The sequence below is a fragment of the Priapulus caudatus genome, unplaced genomic scaffold, assembly GCF_000485595.1.
Source record: "Priapulus caudatus unplaced genomic scaffold, Priapulus_caudatus-5.0.1 Scaffold262, whole genome shotgun sequence".
NCBI classification, from domain to species: domain Eukaryota; kingdom Metazoa; phylum Priapulida; class Priapulimorpha; order Priapulimorphida; family Priapulidae; genus Priapulus; species Priapulus caudatus.
In genome coordinates, this window is record NW_014577323.1 from 304,660 (window position 1) to 324,051 (window position 19,392).

Genomic DNA, 19,392 nt, shown 5'->3' on the forward strand with positions numbered 1-19,392 from the left:
TAACCGGGTTTACTAGAATCCCACCACTCCACCACAGAGTCACCGCAGTAGACGTTAGATGAGCGCTGTCGCTCCACGGCACTTGTATACCCTTCAGTATGGAATAAAAGAGGTCAAGATAAGACTATGTTATAATGTCCGTGTCTGATTTCATCGTAAGTGTTTGCACGTGAAAAAAAGGTTAAAGTTTGCCAAATTAGTGTGGCTTGGGTTTGACTATAGTCACTGTCAATAGCAGACACTTATTTTGGTGGCTAGTGTTGTTACCTCCGCCCAACGGAGTTGGAGGAGGTTATGTTTTCGCTCTCGTGTGTTAGTGTGTTCGTGTGTTCGCGCGATCGATATTAGCGTGTCGAGTCGTATAGCGTATGTTGTTGGCGGTCGATCGATATCACCCAGCGAGCCAGCAAGCCAGCGAGCCCAGCGAGCCAGCTCGTAACACATAGATGTTACATGGGAGCGTGTACATGTCAGTACGCTGGTGTATATCGTGGCTTATTCGTATGTTCGTGAGTTGTATGGCGTATTGCGTATGTCGTCGGCAGAGGTATGCACTCCCTGAGTGCACTCTGTCTAGTTTTTATTGTATCATGGCCTGCAGTGTTGCATGCCAGCCCTTCTAGATTCGTTCCTCATTCAAAGCATACTCTGATTCATGTATTGTGCTGATGTAGAGCGAGGAGTTATATTGGTAGTTAAGGTAGTCTGTCCCTATCTATACTACATACATGGTACAAGACCAGGAATGTCCCACATGCTCTACCCTTCTATGCCCAGCCTATGGCTATACAGTAGAGCCAGTTTGACTCACATTCGCAATTTCGAATCTTTCCACCCATCGGCATCTCACCCAGCAATTCAGAGTGATTTCTTGGACAGGTTGAAGGCGTCGGGCGTTCCTGTACGCTTCTGCACTAACGCCACCGAGACGACGAGAGTGAATCTTGTAGCGAAACTGAACAGAATCGGATTCAGTCTAGAACCCAACGAAGTGTTCCCTCCTGCGCCAGCCGTCTGCCAGATACTGAAGGAGCGTGGACTCAGACCTCACCTCCTTGTCGCAGATGGTAGGCCCCATCTCCAAACTTGCCATGTATTGAGTAGTATTAGCTAGTCGTAATGCTAACGTATATATAGCATTCATGAGGAAGGCAAAATGCCAATAGGAAGATATTGCATTCTGTTTTTCTATAAGAAGTCGAGTTCATGAGCCACTGCTAACGTAACCATGTTAATCAAGCATTTCTGTGGCTTTAAAGCGTGCTGTGTTTTATGCTCGATGCTTGCTTTTGCTTAAACTTTTTTCACATTGCAGTGTGCGGTGATCATATGTGTGCTGGTTTTATACAATACTAAACTGTTCGAATTATTCTCCTGTACTCATATTTTCTATGTAAAACAATATTTGAAGTGTGATGCATCACATCTTCTGTAATAATGATAATCTGTATTCACGTGGATCAATCAATGTCTTATATTCCAGACTGCAAGCCAGACTTAGCTGGTGTTGAACAGCATGATCCGACGTGTGTTGTGATTGGGGATGCAGCCCACGGCTTCACTTATGACAGCATGAATAAAGCATTCCAAGCCTTAATGCAGATGGAAAAGCCATTGCTCATATCTATGGGACAAGGGTAAGAAATTTTAAATACTGTATACGCTGTATATTTCGCGGTGGTTTAATTTTCGCGACTTTCGCGAACGCGTCCCCGGCCGCGAAAATAATAACATGCGAATAATTCATACCAAATAATACCGAATAATTCATAATTCACTGACCGCGAAATTAACCACTCGCAAAATTGTCCGTCAAGTCTGGATTCGCGAAAATATATGTACGCGAAAAATATGGCGTATACAGTATATGACTACAGGGTTCTCCAAGCTTTTTCATTATAGCATGGCGGGTGCTGCTTTTACGGTTCTAGTTGCAAATCGTCGAAGGCGGTTTGCATGCTAGGGGGGTCCGGGGGCTATTATACTTAGCATGGCGGCTATGATATTTAGAGTGCCGGGTGCATTTTAGGATGGCGGGGCTCGACGATAGCCTGGCGGGCTGCCAGGCTACAAGTGTTCTTGGAGAACCCTGGACTAACCACGTGGTTGCATTGTACAGTGCTTATAATATCACTTGTTACGAGTTATGTAACAAGCGTATTAGTTGTTGCTTTTTTTGTAAATAAATACATGACAATGTTTATGTATGTCTGTGGCTGTGTCATATCTTTTGATTAGTACTTAAATTCAATTTTTTTTTGTTATCAAACATTTTATTAATAAAATGGTGTTCAATGTTTGCTTCATCATCTCAACATAGTGAACCATGCTAATATAAGTGAGAAGAAAGATATCTGTAATTAAAGAAGATCAAAAATACCACAAATAATGATCAAATTATTACTATATAATTAATTATTATTAATATTAATGTGTAATTACTATTATTATTGATTATAATTATTAATAAAATTGGTGGTCTGTGCATCGTAATCTGTAGAGATTGTGTCAGAACTGAACTAACAATGTTGTTTACAGGAAATACTACCTTGAAACTGATGGTTTAAAACTAGACTGTGGTCCATTCATGAAAGCCTTGGAAGTGAGTTAAATTATTTGTGCAATTTATTGACACAAGAATGTGTATAATTTCAAATTACATGTAAAGCATCTGGGAGTTGTTGTATTGATATGTTGGATTATTGAATTATTGTAGGAGAAATTTTATGATTGATGTTATTAATTCAATTCTGCCTAAAATGAATGGGTACAGCACTTAGCTACTAGTTAGAATAGATTAATAACTATGTTTAGAATAGATCAGATTGGGTAAAATAAAACAATGTTGGTATATTATCATCGATTGTTTCATAACATTTAAGGTTTTATTTTCAGTATGCCTGTAGTCTGGAGGCAGAGATAGTTGGTAAACCATCAAAAACATTTTTTGATGCTGTACTCAAGGACATTGGCATTTCTAGTGACAAGGTAAGCAGCATACAAATGTCATGATAGCCATAACCACTCTATGGAAACGTTTTGCTTTATGTTATCTGCCACATTTGTCGACAAAAGTAGCAAGTCGGGTAGGGTTGTAAAATAAAGATGTCATAAGTCTATAACATTGTTGTGTGTCCATTTTCCTTTTCTGGTGTTTCATTTCAATTTGATGCTGCCTACAGTACATGTAGGCTGCCTGCCTACATGTTAGTAGTGATGTCAAGATCATCGATTATACTCGATCATCGGTTGAACAGTGGCACGAACCAAGCGCTTGGTTATCAAAATCCATAATCGATTTCATCAGAAAAAAAGAAGAAAAAAATGAAATAAATGTAAAACTTGAACAAGAAAACTTGGAAAAGTGATGAGAATCAGAGATATCATTGCTACCATACAAGTTATCCTTGCACATGTGTGTGTATGTGTGGCGTTGCAGGCACTGATGATAGGTGACGATGTAGTCAGTGATGTGGGTGGCGCCCAGGCATGTGGAATGAGAGCATTGCTGGTCCGCACTGGAAAGTACAGGTATGCCAGTAATACATGGCTAGGTTTGGGGTTAGCATGGGATTCATTAGTAATAGTATGGACTATGGGTATAACAGTGAGATATAGGTACAGTTAGTAGTGATGTCAAGATAATCGATTATACTCGATCAGCGCTTGGTTATCAAAATCGATAATCGATGTCATCGGAAAAAAAAGAAGAAATAATTGTAAAACTTGAACAAGAAAACTTGGAAAAGTGATGAGAATCAGAGATATCATCGCTACAATACAAGTTATCCTTTATTAACATACATGTATTATACACACAGTAGTAAACAGTGCAAAACAAACAGTAAACAGGGCTGAACAAGCACATACATGCACACACGTACATGCACACGACGTTACGCACACGCAGGCATTCAACACCCCGAGTAACCGATTGTAACCGATCATCGGTTACTTGGGTCCAACCGATGATCGATTACAAAATTACAACCGATTGACAACACTAACAGTTAGTGTTAGAGGTCAGATTTTTTTCACTTGTGTCAGGCTGCATGTTCCTTACTAATGCGTTATCATGGACACAAAACATAAAAAATGACCTGTCAGATATTATGTATACATGGAGTAATTGTTGTTGGGTTAATGTTAAACAGGCCAGGACCAATGACACGTATAAAAAAATCCTTTTCTCTTGTTTATTGTATATTTTTTTAACTACTTAATGTTAATAAAACCCTAAATTAATTAGTTTCTAAACCGAATCTATTCTACTGTGAAAGTAAATTCAATGATATCGATTCAAATTGGTAGAAATCACATGCTGCTTCACTGTGGCATCTTTTAACATGTGCTGCAACCTAGTCCGTAAAATGAACACAAACGTTACAACGTTACTTGAATGCATTTTGTTTGCAGGCCGACAGATGAGAAGCACCCAACTGTGACACCAGATGGCGTTGTAGACAACTTGCAACAGGCAGTTGAGTTGTTTCTCTCATGTAGAGACAAGTAAGCCAGCCGTAATGTGTTCGTGGAGCAATAACCTGAAACACGAAGAAGAAATCTATCTAAGACGATATCTCGAAGAAGACATCTAATTCAGCAGGAGACAAGTTTTTCGATCTTTTAATATAGTGCACACTAAGCTTCTACATGGTGAAAATTCTTGTGATAACATAGCGCTTTTGCTGGATATATCTAGTTTCATAAAAATACAATGAAGTATGACTATTGCTCATGTGAGGATCATGTCACCTAGCAATATCAAAATAACTTGAAGCTTTTTCGGAAAGTGCAGATTATGAAAGGAGGTGGTATATATTTTCTGAGTTAGACAAACATCATTCTGCCATGTTGGCTCAGTTATGTATTTTAGTAACTGCGTGCGTGTGTTGTGTGTGTAAAAAGATTACAGTGAAGTAGGATATGTATCAGGAGTAGATAATAGGGAATTCCCTATTATCTACTTCTGATATGTATCTTGTTGGCTTACCCTTACTAATGGGAGGTGTTATTATTGAAAGCTGTGTGAATAGTGTTGCTGCCATTACATAATAAAGTTTATTGCATCAATCACATATATGAACGTAAGGTTAGAAGTTCAGGCATTTCTTTAAGTTCAGAGGCTCATCGGGATATTTAAATCACGTATCTCCTCATGGGGTATCCCCTTGTACAGAATCCCCACCGTAACTTGTGAACTTGCTTGGCATCAGAGGTAAGACAGTTATATCTAACCTTCCGTTCCATCGTGTAATGACACGATGTCGTTTCCTAGTCATATAGAGAGCTGGGGTTAATCTCATAGTCTTATGTCATGCCAATATCAGGTAATGCACCCCGTCCCAAACTGATCACATGCACTACAATATGTATATTCACGTCTTGACCATGGAACTTCCTTTCGGCTTTGATCCAAGGGTGTCATGTTCTATATATAGGGGACTTAATTCTCCAGGTATCCAGATCTTTGCAATTCAACAGCCACTTTCAATTTGTGTTGACATGTTAAGACCATTTGCAGTTTCTGTAACTGGTTATTTTTTACTGGATGCGTAGTTGGCTCATCACAAACCTCCGTTGACGGTACAGGATAACGTGGATGACTTAGTTGGCTGGCACCTTAATGGAAGCCTGCTCACTACAGCTGTGTTTATGCAGTATAGCCTCAGGTCATTGATGCACGCAACCCTGCCAACCGCGTCAAGGCGTCACCCAGATCTTATTAGGCTGGCAAATTTGCACCATTCTTATTGTAATCAATAACTCAAAATGAGAAATTCATCTGAGAAAATATGTAACTATTCAAAGTCGTAAATGGGCTGAATCAACGGCAGTGGAGCTTACGCATGTGATCTCCCACCACAGACCGTACATAATAAATTATTCTACATCGCCCGTACCTGGTGCGATGCTAAGCTGTCTCCCAGGGCTACAATCGCGTTGCTTGGTGAAGATATTGATGCGCCAAATTCATTGATCCTCGGCTGTCGATTGCAACCTGCGTTAGTGAAAGTGAAGGAGTAAACACAGTCTACTTCTTGCGCGGACGTCTGCGTGTTTGCGCAGTAATAGTAGCAGCAGCTATCACAAGTTTCATCGATGTTGATCATCAATGAGAGACGATGTTGGGGTAGCGTTGCACGGTAGGCAGCAGAAGCACTCATGGATAGACAGCGAATCATGTACGAAGAGGAGGAGACGAGGAGTGAAGAGGACTTTGATGGCAGTCAAGAGGAAATGGACGACTGGCAGGCAGTTGCCAGACTGCAGGCAACTGACAGGCAGCTAGCAACCGATAGAAATCAGGCAATGGAAGAACAGGCAACTGACAAAGGGCAGGCAAGTGTTATGCACCAGGCAAGCGACATGCAGCAGGAAAGTGACATGCAGCAGGCAAGTGGGATGCAGCAGGCAAGTGACATGCAGCAGGCAAGTGGGATGCAGCAGGCAAGTGACATGCACCAGGCAAGTGGGATGCATCAGGCTAGTGGGATGCACCAGGCAAGTGGGATGCATCAGGATAGTGGGATGCACCAGGCAAGTGACATGCAGCAGGCAAGTGGGACTGCAGCAGACAAGCTGGAATGCAGCAGACAAGTGACATGCAGCAGCAAGTGACTGCGAGCAGGCAATGGGATGCATCAGGGCTGAGTGCGGAAGCAGCAGACAAGTGACATGCATCAGGCAAGTGGGATGCATCAGGCTAGTGGGATGCACCAGGCAAGTGAGATGCACCAGGCAAGTGGGATGCAGCAGGAAAGTGAGATGCAGCAGACCTCTGCTAGGAAGCAGGGATCTCGTCTATTGAATGGTCTCCGTGTGAACAGAGTGACACCAGCCCGTTCGTCGTCCGATTTTCAGGTGAAAGGCAGACAGACCCATGTATTTCCTGACCCAGCTGTGTATGTAGTGCTTGTAGATGGTCTGTGGTGGTTGCCACGGCTGTGTTGTAGTGCTGTGTGTCCATGTTGGTTGCACGTCTTGCTGATCTGTAGTGCTTGAGTCTGTAGGGTGGTGAGTCGGATGTCTGTAGTACTGGTAGTCTGGTGGTGGTTCCACGGTCTGTTGTCTGTATGTATTGTAGGGTGTTCGGTGGTTGCACGTCTGGTCTGTAGTCTTGTAAGGGCTGTGGTGGTTGCCGTCTCTGTGTCTGTACTGTTGTGTCTGCTAGTGGTTTCCACGTCTGTGTCTGTAGTGCTTGTTAGGCTGTGGTGGTTGCAAGTCGTGTGGTCTGTAGTGCTGTGTAGTCTGTAGTTGGTGTCCACGTCTGGTCTGTGACTTGTAGTCTGCTGTGGTTTCCACGTCTGTGTCTGTAGTGGCTTGTAGTCCATGGTGGTACACGCCGTGTGTAGCTGCCTTGTAGGCGTGTGGGCGTTTCCACGTCTGTGTGCTGTAGTGCTTGTAGGCACGTGCGTGGTTGCACGCTGTGTCTGTGAGTACTTGTAGGCTGTGTCGGTTTGAACGTCTGTGTCGTGTAGTACTGTAGGCTGTGGTTGGTTGCACGTGCTGTGTCTGGATCTGTGTAGTCTTAGTGGTTCCACGTCTGTGCTCTGTAGAGCTTGTGGCTGTGGTGGTTGCACGTCTGGGTCTGTAGTACTTGTAGGCCGTGGTGGTTCCACGTCTGTGTCTGTAGTGCTTGTAGGCCGTGGTGGTTCCACGTCTGTGTCTGTAGTGCTTGTAGGCCGTGGTGGTTCCACGCCTGTGTGTAGTGCTTGTAGGCCGTGGTGGTTCCACGTCTGTGTCTGTAGTGCTTGTAGTCTGTAGTGGTTACACGCCTGTGTGTAGTGCTTGTAGGCCGTGGTGGTTCCACGTCTGTGTCTGTAGTGCTTGTAGGCCGTGGTGGTTGTACTGCCGTAGTAAGTGTAAACCAGAGATTTAACATGTCTGTGTCTCTGCTAGCATACACCACGGTGTCAGTAGTCTGCCTACCATAGAAATATGGCCGGTGTGTGTTTGTAGTGGGTGTACAACCAGACTATAGCATATCTGTGGCTGTAGCTCGTGAATGTTTTTAGGATGGTAGGATTTGTGTCCGTCGGTCTGTGTGTGTATCCTGTTTCGTTAGCCCTAGCATAATCTCATGTCACTTACAGGGCTGCGCTTCTATCCTCTATAAATAACCTGTATAAATAACGTCATCTCAGAAGTAGCTGAGTTCCTGTTCACTGTGCCCTGTGAAAGGAAGTTCTACCTTCATATCTCTCTACGTTTTTCCGGGAAACTGGGATGTAGTGTTTCAGTATGAAGTATGTAGTATGCAGTATGTAGTGTTGCATGTCATTGTGAGTGAAAGCAGTAGAGTCACATTACAATAGTACAAGGCTGCGGGTTATAGCCATTAAACCATACAGGCACGTCTATATTGATCTATGTTTTCACGTCGTGAGCCGATATGCATGTGACAACAACGTTGCTAGCAAACAGCGTTTCATTTCACGCGTGTTTGCATGCCATGGTGCAGCCCAATTTTATTGTCATAGCTTTCCCGCTATGTTTATAATCAGAACACGCATAGAGTAATGGAAGTTGTAGGTACGTGTATATATGAATTGTATTGAAGGGTTATTCTAATTGATTATATGACTTGTACACATTAACAATTGCTTTTGAAATAACCAATGCTAAACGATAGGGTTTTCATTTTGTTACAGAAAGGAGAAATGTTCTGGGTACGCCATAATATAAACAAAAGGATATGCACCAATTTTCTGCCAGAAGCCAGGTAAATGTAGCCACACAAACGCATTTGGTTCTGTATTCTCTTGTTTTTGATCAAATATTGCTTTTTTAATTTATTGTAATGCATATCGAGACAATTTAGATAGATCATTGCATGTATTCCGTTTTACAAATACGTACGTGGACAGTACTGAAAGTCTAGGTGAAAAACTGAGCACACTAGAAGCTGCGCACAGGATTTTCATCGATGGTGCGCTCAATGCGAATAAACCACGTAAACAATGGTGTGATCTCTAACCGTTTACATCTGCGTTGTCGTTGACGGCAGGCACGAGGACATATGCAAGTGCGGCTATGATAAAGAGGATCATCATCACCTGAACTGCAGCCCTTCCTTAGGCGTGGCCGAGAGATGGGACTCAACCTGGCACACTGACGCTGAGCCGACCGATGCCTTTGGCGAAATTGAATTTGTTGGATATGGGCAGAGAATCGGAAAGGTGAGTTTCCACACAGCCACCCCTGCATGCAGTGTGGTGTTAGTAAGGCTCATAGGGTCTATGTCCCCCAGGGTACTGCCGGAACGTACCCTGGTCACTATTTAATATGGTTAGGGTTAGGATTAGGGTTAGGGTTAGGGAGTAGGCGTAGGCGACTCCCTAGACTCGTTAGTGGAGTAGGCGAGGTACGGTCCGGCATATTAGATAGTATCAGGGTACGTTCCGGCAGTACCCCGGGGGACATAGACCCTCTCAGCGTTAGTAAGGTACAGCCACGTTATTTATTGCTTTTCTGAAAGCAGGCATTCATATCATATGCATGCAAAGGTAGAGGTAACTAATCGGGGTTTCTACGCAGCACAGCATGATGGACAAAATATAAGGTACGTGCTCACTGGTATTATCAATGGGCCCCTGTTTTGCATGCACCAAGTATGTATCATTCACTCACACCCTTGTTACAGTTGTGGTTCAATAGTCATACATATATAATGATCGATAAGGAATAGTTTGTTTCCGATATTTTTAGTACGTGAGAGTTGACCATGCGACCAAAATGGATACAATGATAGACTTACTAAAGGACGTGTGGAAACTCAGCACACCAAACTTGCTCATCTCTGTCACCGGGGGTGCCAAGAACTTTTCCATGAGCCCTCGTCTGAAGGAGGTGTTTCACAGGAGTCTCATTAAGGCAGCACAGAGCAACGGTGAGTGTGGGGCAGCCTAATTATATACGTTCGATCCCATCATGTAAATTATTCATATAGCAGGAGGTTTTATCTATCTGTCGTACACACAAACACACCCACACAGGCACACACATGCACACACACCCTCCCAGGCACACGCACGCATACACATACCGTATACGCATACGCACATGCACGCAAGCGCACACATGCACTCGGACGCGCACGCATGCGCACACCCACGCACGCACGCACGCACGCACGCACACTCACTCGCACGCACACTCACTCACTCACACACAGACACACGCACACACGCACACACACACACATACCAAGTGTAGTGTCCGTATTCATTTAGGACACAGTATCACCGCAGAACATGCAATTTAAACTGGCAGCATCCCCATAACAGTGCTGCCAATTAATACACGCATTTGGTTGCACATTTTATCCACGGTTTAACCCAGCTCGCCTGTTTCCATCGCTTAGATAAAAAAACAGAATATGATCGTAATTTCCTCGATAGATCTATTGTCTGTTGCAGAAATGTGGCCACGCATCATGATCGACATCGCGAATAAATGCTAGCATTGATCTCAGCGTACTTTTGGTGCATGCAGGTGCTTGGATAATCACGGCGGGAACGCACGCGGGAGTCATGAAGCACGTCGGCGAGGCGGTGCAGGACTATGTGCTTGCGCACGGCATGCACGCCCAGGAGAATGTCATAGCCATCGGCATCGCTCCATGGGGCGTCATTAGCAGTCGAAACGACCTCGTCGATCCAAAGGTACGGGGGATGCGTTCGCGCGCATTTTTTCTGCTTTTATTCAGTACTGTGATTTAAACGTACATAAAATACGTGTAAGCGTACGCTTAACAAGATTCAATCCGAATTTATTTTACGATACCGTACGTTATTTTGAACAATTTGCCTCGGGTGCGTGCATATCGGAAATGTAAATTGGTCAGATATACTTGATTTGCGTCCGTTTTATGCAGAAATAGATATCTCTACTATTGGCCTTAGCTGCAAGTCGTGACTCGTCAAGACAAGTTAAAATTCACGTTTAAACTGTGTCTTCTGATATATGTTGACCTCATGGTTTATCACCCACATAATGGTTCTTTATGAAATGCGTGGAGAGCACTTGCATGCTGTTATCCTTGTGTGTAGGGCAAGTGGCCAGCGCGCTATAGAGTTGACATTGAACCATCGAGCCAGGAGGTGCAACTCGATCCAAACCATTCACATTTCATACTGGTGGACGATGGAACACAGCACACGTAAGCATCTGCTGCCATGCTTTGTGCATAGCTATTTCCCTACCATTTAGATGTATATATTAACGACCAGCATGTAATAGTGGAGTCCATTTGCAATTCACAGTGCATTGCAGCCATTCTGAAATATACTTTGTAGTTCAAATGCATTCGTGTCAGAAATACCCAGTTATTGGTATTAATGGATAAAATTTACCTGTATTCATACCACTAATTATTCTGTAATTGTATGCAAATAACTGTTATATATTTGTGCACATAACTGTTGTGTAATCATATAGGTATCATGTTTTATCCATAGAGATAAGAATTCTTGCATAAAATTGATCTGTGTTCATGCTGATATCTGATCTGTATGGATGTAGACAATATATCTGGGTTTATACAGGTTTGGAGTAGAGATTGGCTTCAGAGAAAGGCTTGTTCAGGAGATTGCCAAGCAGGGCGTAGACACAAGTTCCTCAGGTGAGCCTGCTTAAAATGTCATAATAGCTACCTCTTTATGTAAGCTCTTCAATCAAGTTGTGATTAAGACATTGAGTTGATTGCATTTAATTTTAAAACCAATTAAATATTCCAGTTTTCATTAGTGAGTTATAATAAAAACTTAGCGAGATTATTTGAACTAACTATCATTCTCAACTTCATAACCCAATTCGTATATTCATTAATTGACACTTAGCTGAGTAAAATGGTCTGATTATAATGTTCATATCCATGAACATTTATATTATATATATTATTCATAATTAATACTCATTAAACTACATGTTAATATAAGGTCTCACTTGAGCTGTAAAAGCTAGCTCAGTTCATTCGGCTAACTGACAATTTTCTTTCATTGAGGTTACATGAGAGATAATTTGGCTTAGTTACGTTCCGTACTGGTTATTCCTGTATGGTTTACGCGCAGGATCTCTGAGCGTGCCGGTCGTGTGTATCGTCGTTGAAGGAGGGCCAGGAACACTAGAGAACGTATACACAGCCGTGCTCAACGACACACCCATCGTGATTGTAGAGGTAATTGCTAGCGATCACATCGAGCTGACTTGTGTATGATTTATGGCCTTACTGACTGCCCTGCCTTTATGTACAACTGCGATTGTACATAAAATACCTTTTGCCTGGTGTTCCAAGCTTGGGTGCATATAGTTGTAAACATGGTATGTGTACTGTAGCATATATACTTTGTAAAAGCACGTCATCATGTGTAAAGTTTGTAAATGGCATCATGCAACTCGCATTTTCTGCAATTGTAGCTTCATTCATGTGTCAGACAAGCAACCGTGTAGTCGTGTACACGTCTGTCGAGATTACAATAGCCGCAAAAATAAATTCAAAAGTTTCTAGTGTGACTAGTTTCTCGTCTGAATGTAACATATTTCGGATATACTGCAGAACTCTGTTATCTGAATACTGCTAAAGCTGAAGTGGAAGAGTATATATATTGCATGGTCGGTATGTGTGTTTGTAGGGATCAGGCCGTGCAGCAGACTTGCTGGTGTATGCATACAAGGCATGTAAGACTGTGACAAGAGATGAAATAGATGAATTCGGTGCAAGAAAAACAGAGTAAGTGTTCAGTACTGTAACACATATATGCATTCTGTGTTTACCATCGTTATTTCAGAAGTAGAACTTTGATGTCATCTTCTGAGTAATTCTCAGTACGTGGTTCGTTCACAAACCAATTGCCAATAGTAACTGGAGTGGAACGTCAAAATTTCCTGTTGCTAATTAAGGCAATTCCCAGCTGTGTTTCGTAGCATTTGCAAATGATTTCACACTGTTAGGTCGGGGGGTTTGTGTGATGGGGTTAGCATTTAGCTATGAGATAGGTGCTATGTTATATATTTTAATGTAGTTGTAATAGTATGTCAACTATCCATTGCAGAATTGAGCCTGTGATAGATGACAACCTGCGATACGAGCTTTTGGATAAACTGTCTCATGAGTTTGGAACCACACACCTCCAGAAACGTTGGAACTGGCTTCGTCAAATACTCAAAAAGCGCCACCTGCTGTCCGTTTTCAAACTCGACAGTAGTGAATCGGCTCAGGATATTGACATTGCAGTGTTGAATGCTCTGCTGAGAAGTGAGTTAGTGTTGAAAATAGCATTACAGAGTGAGCGCTTCTTAGAAGTTCAGTGGGAAGTGTCAAGTCCAGAGAAGTGAGTTAAAAACGTTTATTGACCCAGCAAATAGTGCCCATCTTTGATACCTTTGGTTTAAGGTTATAAAGAAACTGCCAAGGTAAATGGTGATATTAGGAGCTTTTCCATTGAGAGAATTTGTGTTGTCATATTTTGTTATTTATGTGTCTATGTGTCTATGTGTTTAGTTATCTATTTGCTATTGTGTAATTTTCAGCCAATGAGAGTAAAGTGACACAGCTTAGATTGGCCATCGCATGGAACAGGATAGATATGGCCAGGAATTATATATTCACTGAGAATACAAAGTGGAAGGTAGGCCAGCATTTATAGTAGAGCTTAGTGAGCGAGATGGCATTAAATGGTTAATGTTGCAGTCAAAAAGAATGCTTTCAGTGTAGCAAGATGTCAGCCATATATGTAGCATATGGATAACACTCAATGACACTATTATAAGTACATACGGTAGCAGAGGAGCTACATATGGGAACATGAGGTGGGGGAGGTTGTTAATGTGAGGATTTCTCATGTTTCTTACGAACTGTATTCATATTTTCTAAACCGTTCTGATACTTACCAGTACTCCCTGCATAACACCAAATGTATACAGTAAGGCAAACATGTCAGAGAACACTCCCACAACATTCTTCCACCAATATGTGCACCAATCTGCATTTCAAATTGGATTGTTTACATATGTCAACAACCCTAATGCAGGATTTTTGCTCTCGCGAGACCGAAACGCTGTCTCTACACTAGGTTTCTATGCTGAAGTAATCACTGATATGTACGCTGGCAAGTGAGTCTGAATTTCTCTGTTTACTTGTGAGATGATTTCTTTAAACAATGATCAGTTAACCACTACAACTGCTGTCAGGGCGTATACTCATAACCAGTTGACCACGATAACTGCCATTCCAGGATGACCACAGTCAGTGGAGCACCGTGCACCGCCCTTGTGATTGCTAGACCACTGAATTACAGTGTTTTACCACTGTTTACAGAGTACCTGTTTTACAGGGTGACCACTGTATGGCATTTCAGGTTGGTGAGCTAGCAGAGATCATGGTGAATGCCATCCTCGACGATCGCGTCGAGTTTGTCCAGGTCATGCTGGAGCAGGGCATTAGTCTGACGGACGTGATCACTCGAAAACGGCTCAAAGAAATGTACAACGTGGTAGGGAAGGAAGACATTATGTAACAATCGCCGACATCTATTACCCGTGATGCTTTGTGCTGTGGGGGCAAGGGTGGGGGAATGTTTTGCTGTGCATGTTCGTAAGCATCAGCGTGTCCGTCGATTACTGCAAACGCTGTGAATCCACACTCCGGCTAGGAACGTTAATTTTCTCGGCATGTTAAAACCTGGTTCTCACCTTCAGGGGAGGCCTGGTATGTACTGGGGATGTACGAACACAGGTTTTCGACTCTGTACAAAGAAATCTGGTACGACTTGGCATTTTATGATTATAAAAGGGAATGGCGGGTATGCGTTCTCTAAATTAAAATGATGATTTCAAGAAAATATGATTTTATTCATTTGATAGAGGTTGGGCATATTCCTGCATGACACATATCGCCATCTATTGGCTGATTTAATCTTTATTATTGTTACGTTAGCCAGGGCACCTGATGCATCACTATGTATTTTCTGTGTCGAGCTACTGGAAGGAGTATAACCTGTCATTTTTCTCTTTTTGACATCTGTCAATATTACTTTTGCCAATACCGACTTAGCCAGTGTGCAATTTCAAATTCCCGTAAAATATTTAATAAAATACAGATATACAAAACAGACAAATAACTCTCATCTAGCTATTTGTCTATCTGTTTGTCTGTCTATCTGTATCAGGAGTAGATAATAGGGAATCCTGATCTGTATCCATCTATCTAGCCATCTCAGCAAGCCATCTTGTGAGGCAGAAATGCCATCTGACGACGCGGCGTGATTCTAGTCCATGTTCTCATTATAGGTGAAGCAGCACAGCAGTCTTCTGGAGCTGCTATTGGAGGTTATGCTGGGTTACCATGGCGATGAAGACGTGGGGCTGCAGCACATTGGGGAGCTGATCGGCACGTTGATGGGAGATTTCTTCACACCTCCTTACATCGGTGAGAGAGGCAGTTAACGCGTGTGACACAGTCTCTCTGCATGTTGCTAAGGGTATAGGCTTATGGGTCGGTGCAAGGGTATATATATATACGTTCTGTATATGTAGGGTAGAAATGAGGACGTGTATGATTTCTTTGATGATTCTAGTTCTATTGTGGTCAGATAATTGTTTTCACCATGTAGTTTTACGTTTAGGAAGCATGTAATTAACTGAAGCATGCTATTTTTAAAGTCACTGCTGTCTGACCACATGCATATATACTGTAGCATAATGAAGCTATTTGCTATTGCATTGTCAAAAGTTTTTCGGCAATGCAGTGTGTATATTACATGATATCAAGAGCTAATAAATACCTAGAGTGTACAATGGAAAAACGGGAAAATATTGCTATTTCACAGCAATATTATTCTACTTTGCCTGCGAGTCTAGAATAATTTTATGGTATTGCATTAAGCAGAATTCTTTGCTCTCTAAAACAAGAACAACCGCTTGTCAATACGATACTCTTAGGCTGAGATATTGGCTCGTAAACGTCCCCTCCCACAGGCCTCACGGCGCCTCGCCTCCACACAAAATTCACTATCCTTTTCGCCTTTTGTGGGTTAGGAAAGTCGCTTCGTGAGAGTTCGGTTTTTTCCGCGATAGCTTTATGAATGAACGGCGTTTTGGTTATCATCGGTGACTTTCGGGTGCATCGCCTATGCCCTTATCTCCCATTATCTTTCCTAGCACGGCTAATGCCCGTCATGATGAAGCCTGCAATGTTTTCTAAATTAAGTCTCTACAACGCAGCTCAGTTACTATATGGTGTAGCAAGAGTACCAAATTTGGGCATGTGACATCAATTATCAGCGCTCCAAGCGGCGACGGAAAACGATAGCCAGACCCGCAAAAGGCGAAAAGGATAGTGAATATTGTGGATGCGTGGCGGCGTGAAGCCTGTGGGAGGCATGATTACGCTCCAATATCTCGGCCTAGGAGTATCGTAGAGACAAGCGGTTGGTCTTATTTTAGAGAGCAAAGAATGCTGTTTAACGCAATACCATGAACTTAGTCTACTAGAACCGCATACAAAGTAGAATAATGTTACCGTGAAATAGCACTATTTTTCCGTTTTCCCATTGTACACTCTAGGTATTTATTAGCTCTTGATGATATATATGTTTGACACGATTGACTCGGATAGGCAACATGTATTTTTAGTAAATTATCTCTTTAGTAAAGTAATTTCTCCTGCTGTGTAGTTTATTCACTTGTCTGATGTATATCACTGCTAGATTTTAAATATTAACATGTGATTCCTGTGTAGCTATCAATTGCAATGATATGTAGGCAATTAAAGGTGCATTGCTAACATTATTTTCTCTATCAACTATTAGCTGACAATGCTTCTGATGCCCTACTGAAGAATCCAGCACGTGAGCTGTTCTATTGGTCTGTGTTCAACAACCGCTACCAGATGGCATTGCTGTTCTGGCAGAATGGCAAGAATCAGATCGCTGCGGCGCTAACTGCCTTCAAGCTGCTGACTACAGCTGTGGAGAGAATACCGGATATTGCTGACGCATATTCCTCCGTGGCGGATAGCATCACGTGGGTTCCTCCCTTGTACAAAAACACTCCCTTAACCCATTTATCAATATCTTGGGGTACTTCTGCTGTAACCCTGAGACTCGTTACTAGTTAGTAGTTGCCAGTAGGTGCTTATATCTCTGCAGTAACTTTGAGACTCGTTGCTAGTTAGTAGTTGCTAGTTAGTAGTTGCTAGTAGGCGCTTATCTCTGCAGTAACTTTGAGGAGCTGGCCGTCGGCACGCTAACGCAGTGCTACAAGACGAATGAGAGGAAGACGCTGGAGCTGCTCGTCAGCGAGACGCCGCAGTTTGGCGGCGCCACATGCCTCGCTCTCGCTGCCAGCTCTCACAGCTTCAGCTTCATGTCGACCGTCGCCTGCCAGGACGTGCTCAACAACCTGTGGCGTGGCGGCCTGTCCGGCGGCACCAGCATCAGCAAGGTGCGGGGGCGAGGGCGGCGACTGACGGCCGTGCGTTTTTTTGTTTTGTTTTGTTGTTTTGTTGTATAGTGTTTTGTCTTCAGTAGGGCGCGCATATTTGTTGTAGTGGTTTCGTTTTTCAGCTAGGGCTGCCATGTTTGTTGTAGTGGTTTCGTCTCAGTAGGGCGGCATGTTTTGTAGTGGTTTTCGTCTTCAGTACACGGGGCATGTGTTGTTGTCAAAGTGTTTTGTCTTTCAGTACCGGTGCCATGTTGGTTGCCTAGTGGTTTGTCTTTAGCAGGTGGGCCGCGGGGGCATTGTTTGTAGTTGGTTTCGTCTTCAGTGCACGGGCATGTTTGTTGGTATGTTTCGTCTTCATTAGCATGGCCATTGTATGATATAATGTGTTAAAAATATACAGTATTAATTACGTATTTGTTATTATATATAGTAGCTACAGGCGAGAGAGAAGCAGAAGAACAGAGAGTGAAGTTAAAGGGATTAATAACTATATAAAAATGTAGCAAATAATCTGTCAAAAGCGTCACTTCAAAACAACTTGCGACGTAGATGGCGGAGAAAATAAGAAAGTGTTGTAATGTTTGTATATGTTTTTTGCTTCTAGACTTCTTGATCGCAGCATCTGTCCACTGCTGATATTTTTCTGGATAGCGTTTGATAAGCAGCGCGATAGGAACGGTGGAATGAGGAACACTGCCATTTCAACGTCGTCGTCACAGACAACGCAGTAATGTTGAAGTTGAGGTAAAGTCCATCGTTGTCTTTAAAAGGAACACTGCTGTAGCCGTCAGAATTACAGGCAAACAACCAGGGCAAGACTTTGAGAAATACAAGTCTCTGAAAGAGGTCGAGAAAGAATCTATAGGCCTAAACATTATTGAAGTCAGATCTTTTTCTCTAAATCAGGCGCACCCCCCCCCCCCCCCCCACCCCTGTGCGCATTTTATAATCGTCATGTGTGCGGTGACCCGGCCACTGTAAATGTCAAAAAGCACACAGCATTTCTGCCACATTTCACAAGCCCTTTTTTTCCCACACAAGGCGCTGCCATATTTGATCTAGCTGCTTCAATATGCATTTGATGCGTAATCCAAAAACTGTTGCTTAATCCTGTCGCCAGCTGTACTGGCCACGCCGGCGATTGCTTCAGGACTCGGCAGACAAATACAACATGTTTGATATTCATCGACGGTTCTCTGCGTCAAATCGCCATCGACATGCAGTCGCGCACACGTGCGAGTTCTCGGCGATTTCTGTCGCCGGCAACCAAATCGCCAGTATACAGGATAAAAATCGCACAGTGTGCGCCCGCGCTAAGTTGTGTATACATTTCTACTTCAGAATCAATCCAGTAATGAATAATATTAGCAAGGTCCCGAATTTTATGTGATAACATATTAATATAATGTCGTGTGCTATTTCATTTCATATAAATGATATATATATATATAGTATATAGTTATATATATAATATATATATATATTATATATATATAGAATAGCGTGTAAATTTTTAATCAGCAGCTTCGATAATTCTCTATTCACAACTAGCAAATACAACAGATGGAAACGGTTAAATAAAAAAAAATGTATTTTATTTTCATATCTACATTGAGTGTCCTGTGTTTTACTTCTAGTAATATATATAATATTATATATATATATGACTATATATATATATTATGTGTTGTATCTTCATATACATTTTCGACTACAGATCGGACGAAAGACATGCAAAATCTGTAATCAAGCACGCTCCAATATCAACAAATGTGTCCTATCAAGTGAAAAGAAAGTACTACGTCTGAATCTCTACAAAAATCAATCAAAGTAGCCAATTAAGTTAACGTTACTGTGGTCAGGACATATTGCCCCATTGTTTCCCTGAGATATAAAGTTTCGTCATGGACTGTAGTAACGGTGGATCGCTATCGAATGTACACTTTG

At 42.3% G+C, this 19,392-nt stretch overlaps 2 protein-coding genes across 2 annotated transcripts in view; both read left to right on the forward strand.

The window, feature by feature from the left end:
- LOC106808237 (phospholysine phosphohistidine inorganic pyrophosphate phosphatase-like) overlaps positions 1–5,091 on the forward strand; it is a 7,168-nt gene extending 2,077 nt beyond the window's left edge. The window contains exons 2-7 of the mRNA XM_014810865.1: positions 880–1,067; positions 1,484–1,637; positions 2,539–2,602; positions 2,896–2,988; positions 3,440–3,531; positions 4,417–5,091. Coding sequence (XP_014666351.1) covers positions 880–1,067; positions 1,484–1,637; positions 2,539–2,602; positions 2,896–2,988; positions 3,440–3,531; positions 4,417–4,513 — 688 coding nt within the window. The 3' untranslated portion in view covers positions 4,514–5,091. The remainder of the gene's footprint in view (positions 1–879; positions 1,068–1,483; positions 1,638–2,538; positions 2,603–2,895; positions 2,989–3,439; positions 3,532–4,416) is intronic.
- Positions 5,092–6,724: 1,633 nt separating this feature from the next.
- LOC106808236 (transient receptor potential cation channel subfamily M member 2-like) overlaps positions 6,725–19,392 on the forward strand; it is a 20,740-nt gene continuing 8,072 nt past the window's right edge. Inside the window, exons 1-15 of the mRNA XM_014810864.1 lie at positions 6,725–6,864; positions 8,655–8,725; positions 9,011–9,182; positions 9,712–9,892; positions 10,498–10,667; positions 11,055–11,164; positions 11,550–11,626; positions 12,075–12,181; positions 12,636–12,733; positions 13,056–13,258; positions 13,534–13,631; positions 14,361–14,495; positions 15,292–15,430; positions 16,812–17,025; positions 17,220–17,445. Coding sequence (XP_014666350.1) covers positions 6,733–6,864; positions 8,655–8,725; positions 9,011–9,182; positions 9,712–9,892; positions 10,498–10,667; positions 11,055–11,164; positions 11,550–11,626; positions 12,075–12,181; positions 12,636–12,733; positions 13,056–13,258; positions 13,534–13,631; positions 14,361–14,495; positions 15,292–15,430; positions 16,812–17,025; positions 17,220–17,445 — 2,133 coding nt within the window. The 5' untranslated portion in view covers positions 6,725–6,732. The remainder of the gene's footprint in view (positions 6,865–8,654; positions 8,726–9,010; positions 9,183–9,711; positions 9,893–10,497; positions 10,668–11,054; positions 11,165–11,549; positions 11,627–12,074; positions 12,182–12,635; positions 12,734–13,055; positions 13,259–13,533; positions 13,632–14,360; positions 14,496–15,291; positions 15,431–16,811; positions 17,026–17,219; positions 17,446–19,392) is intronic.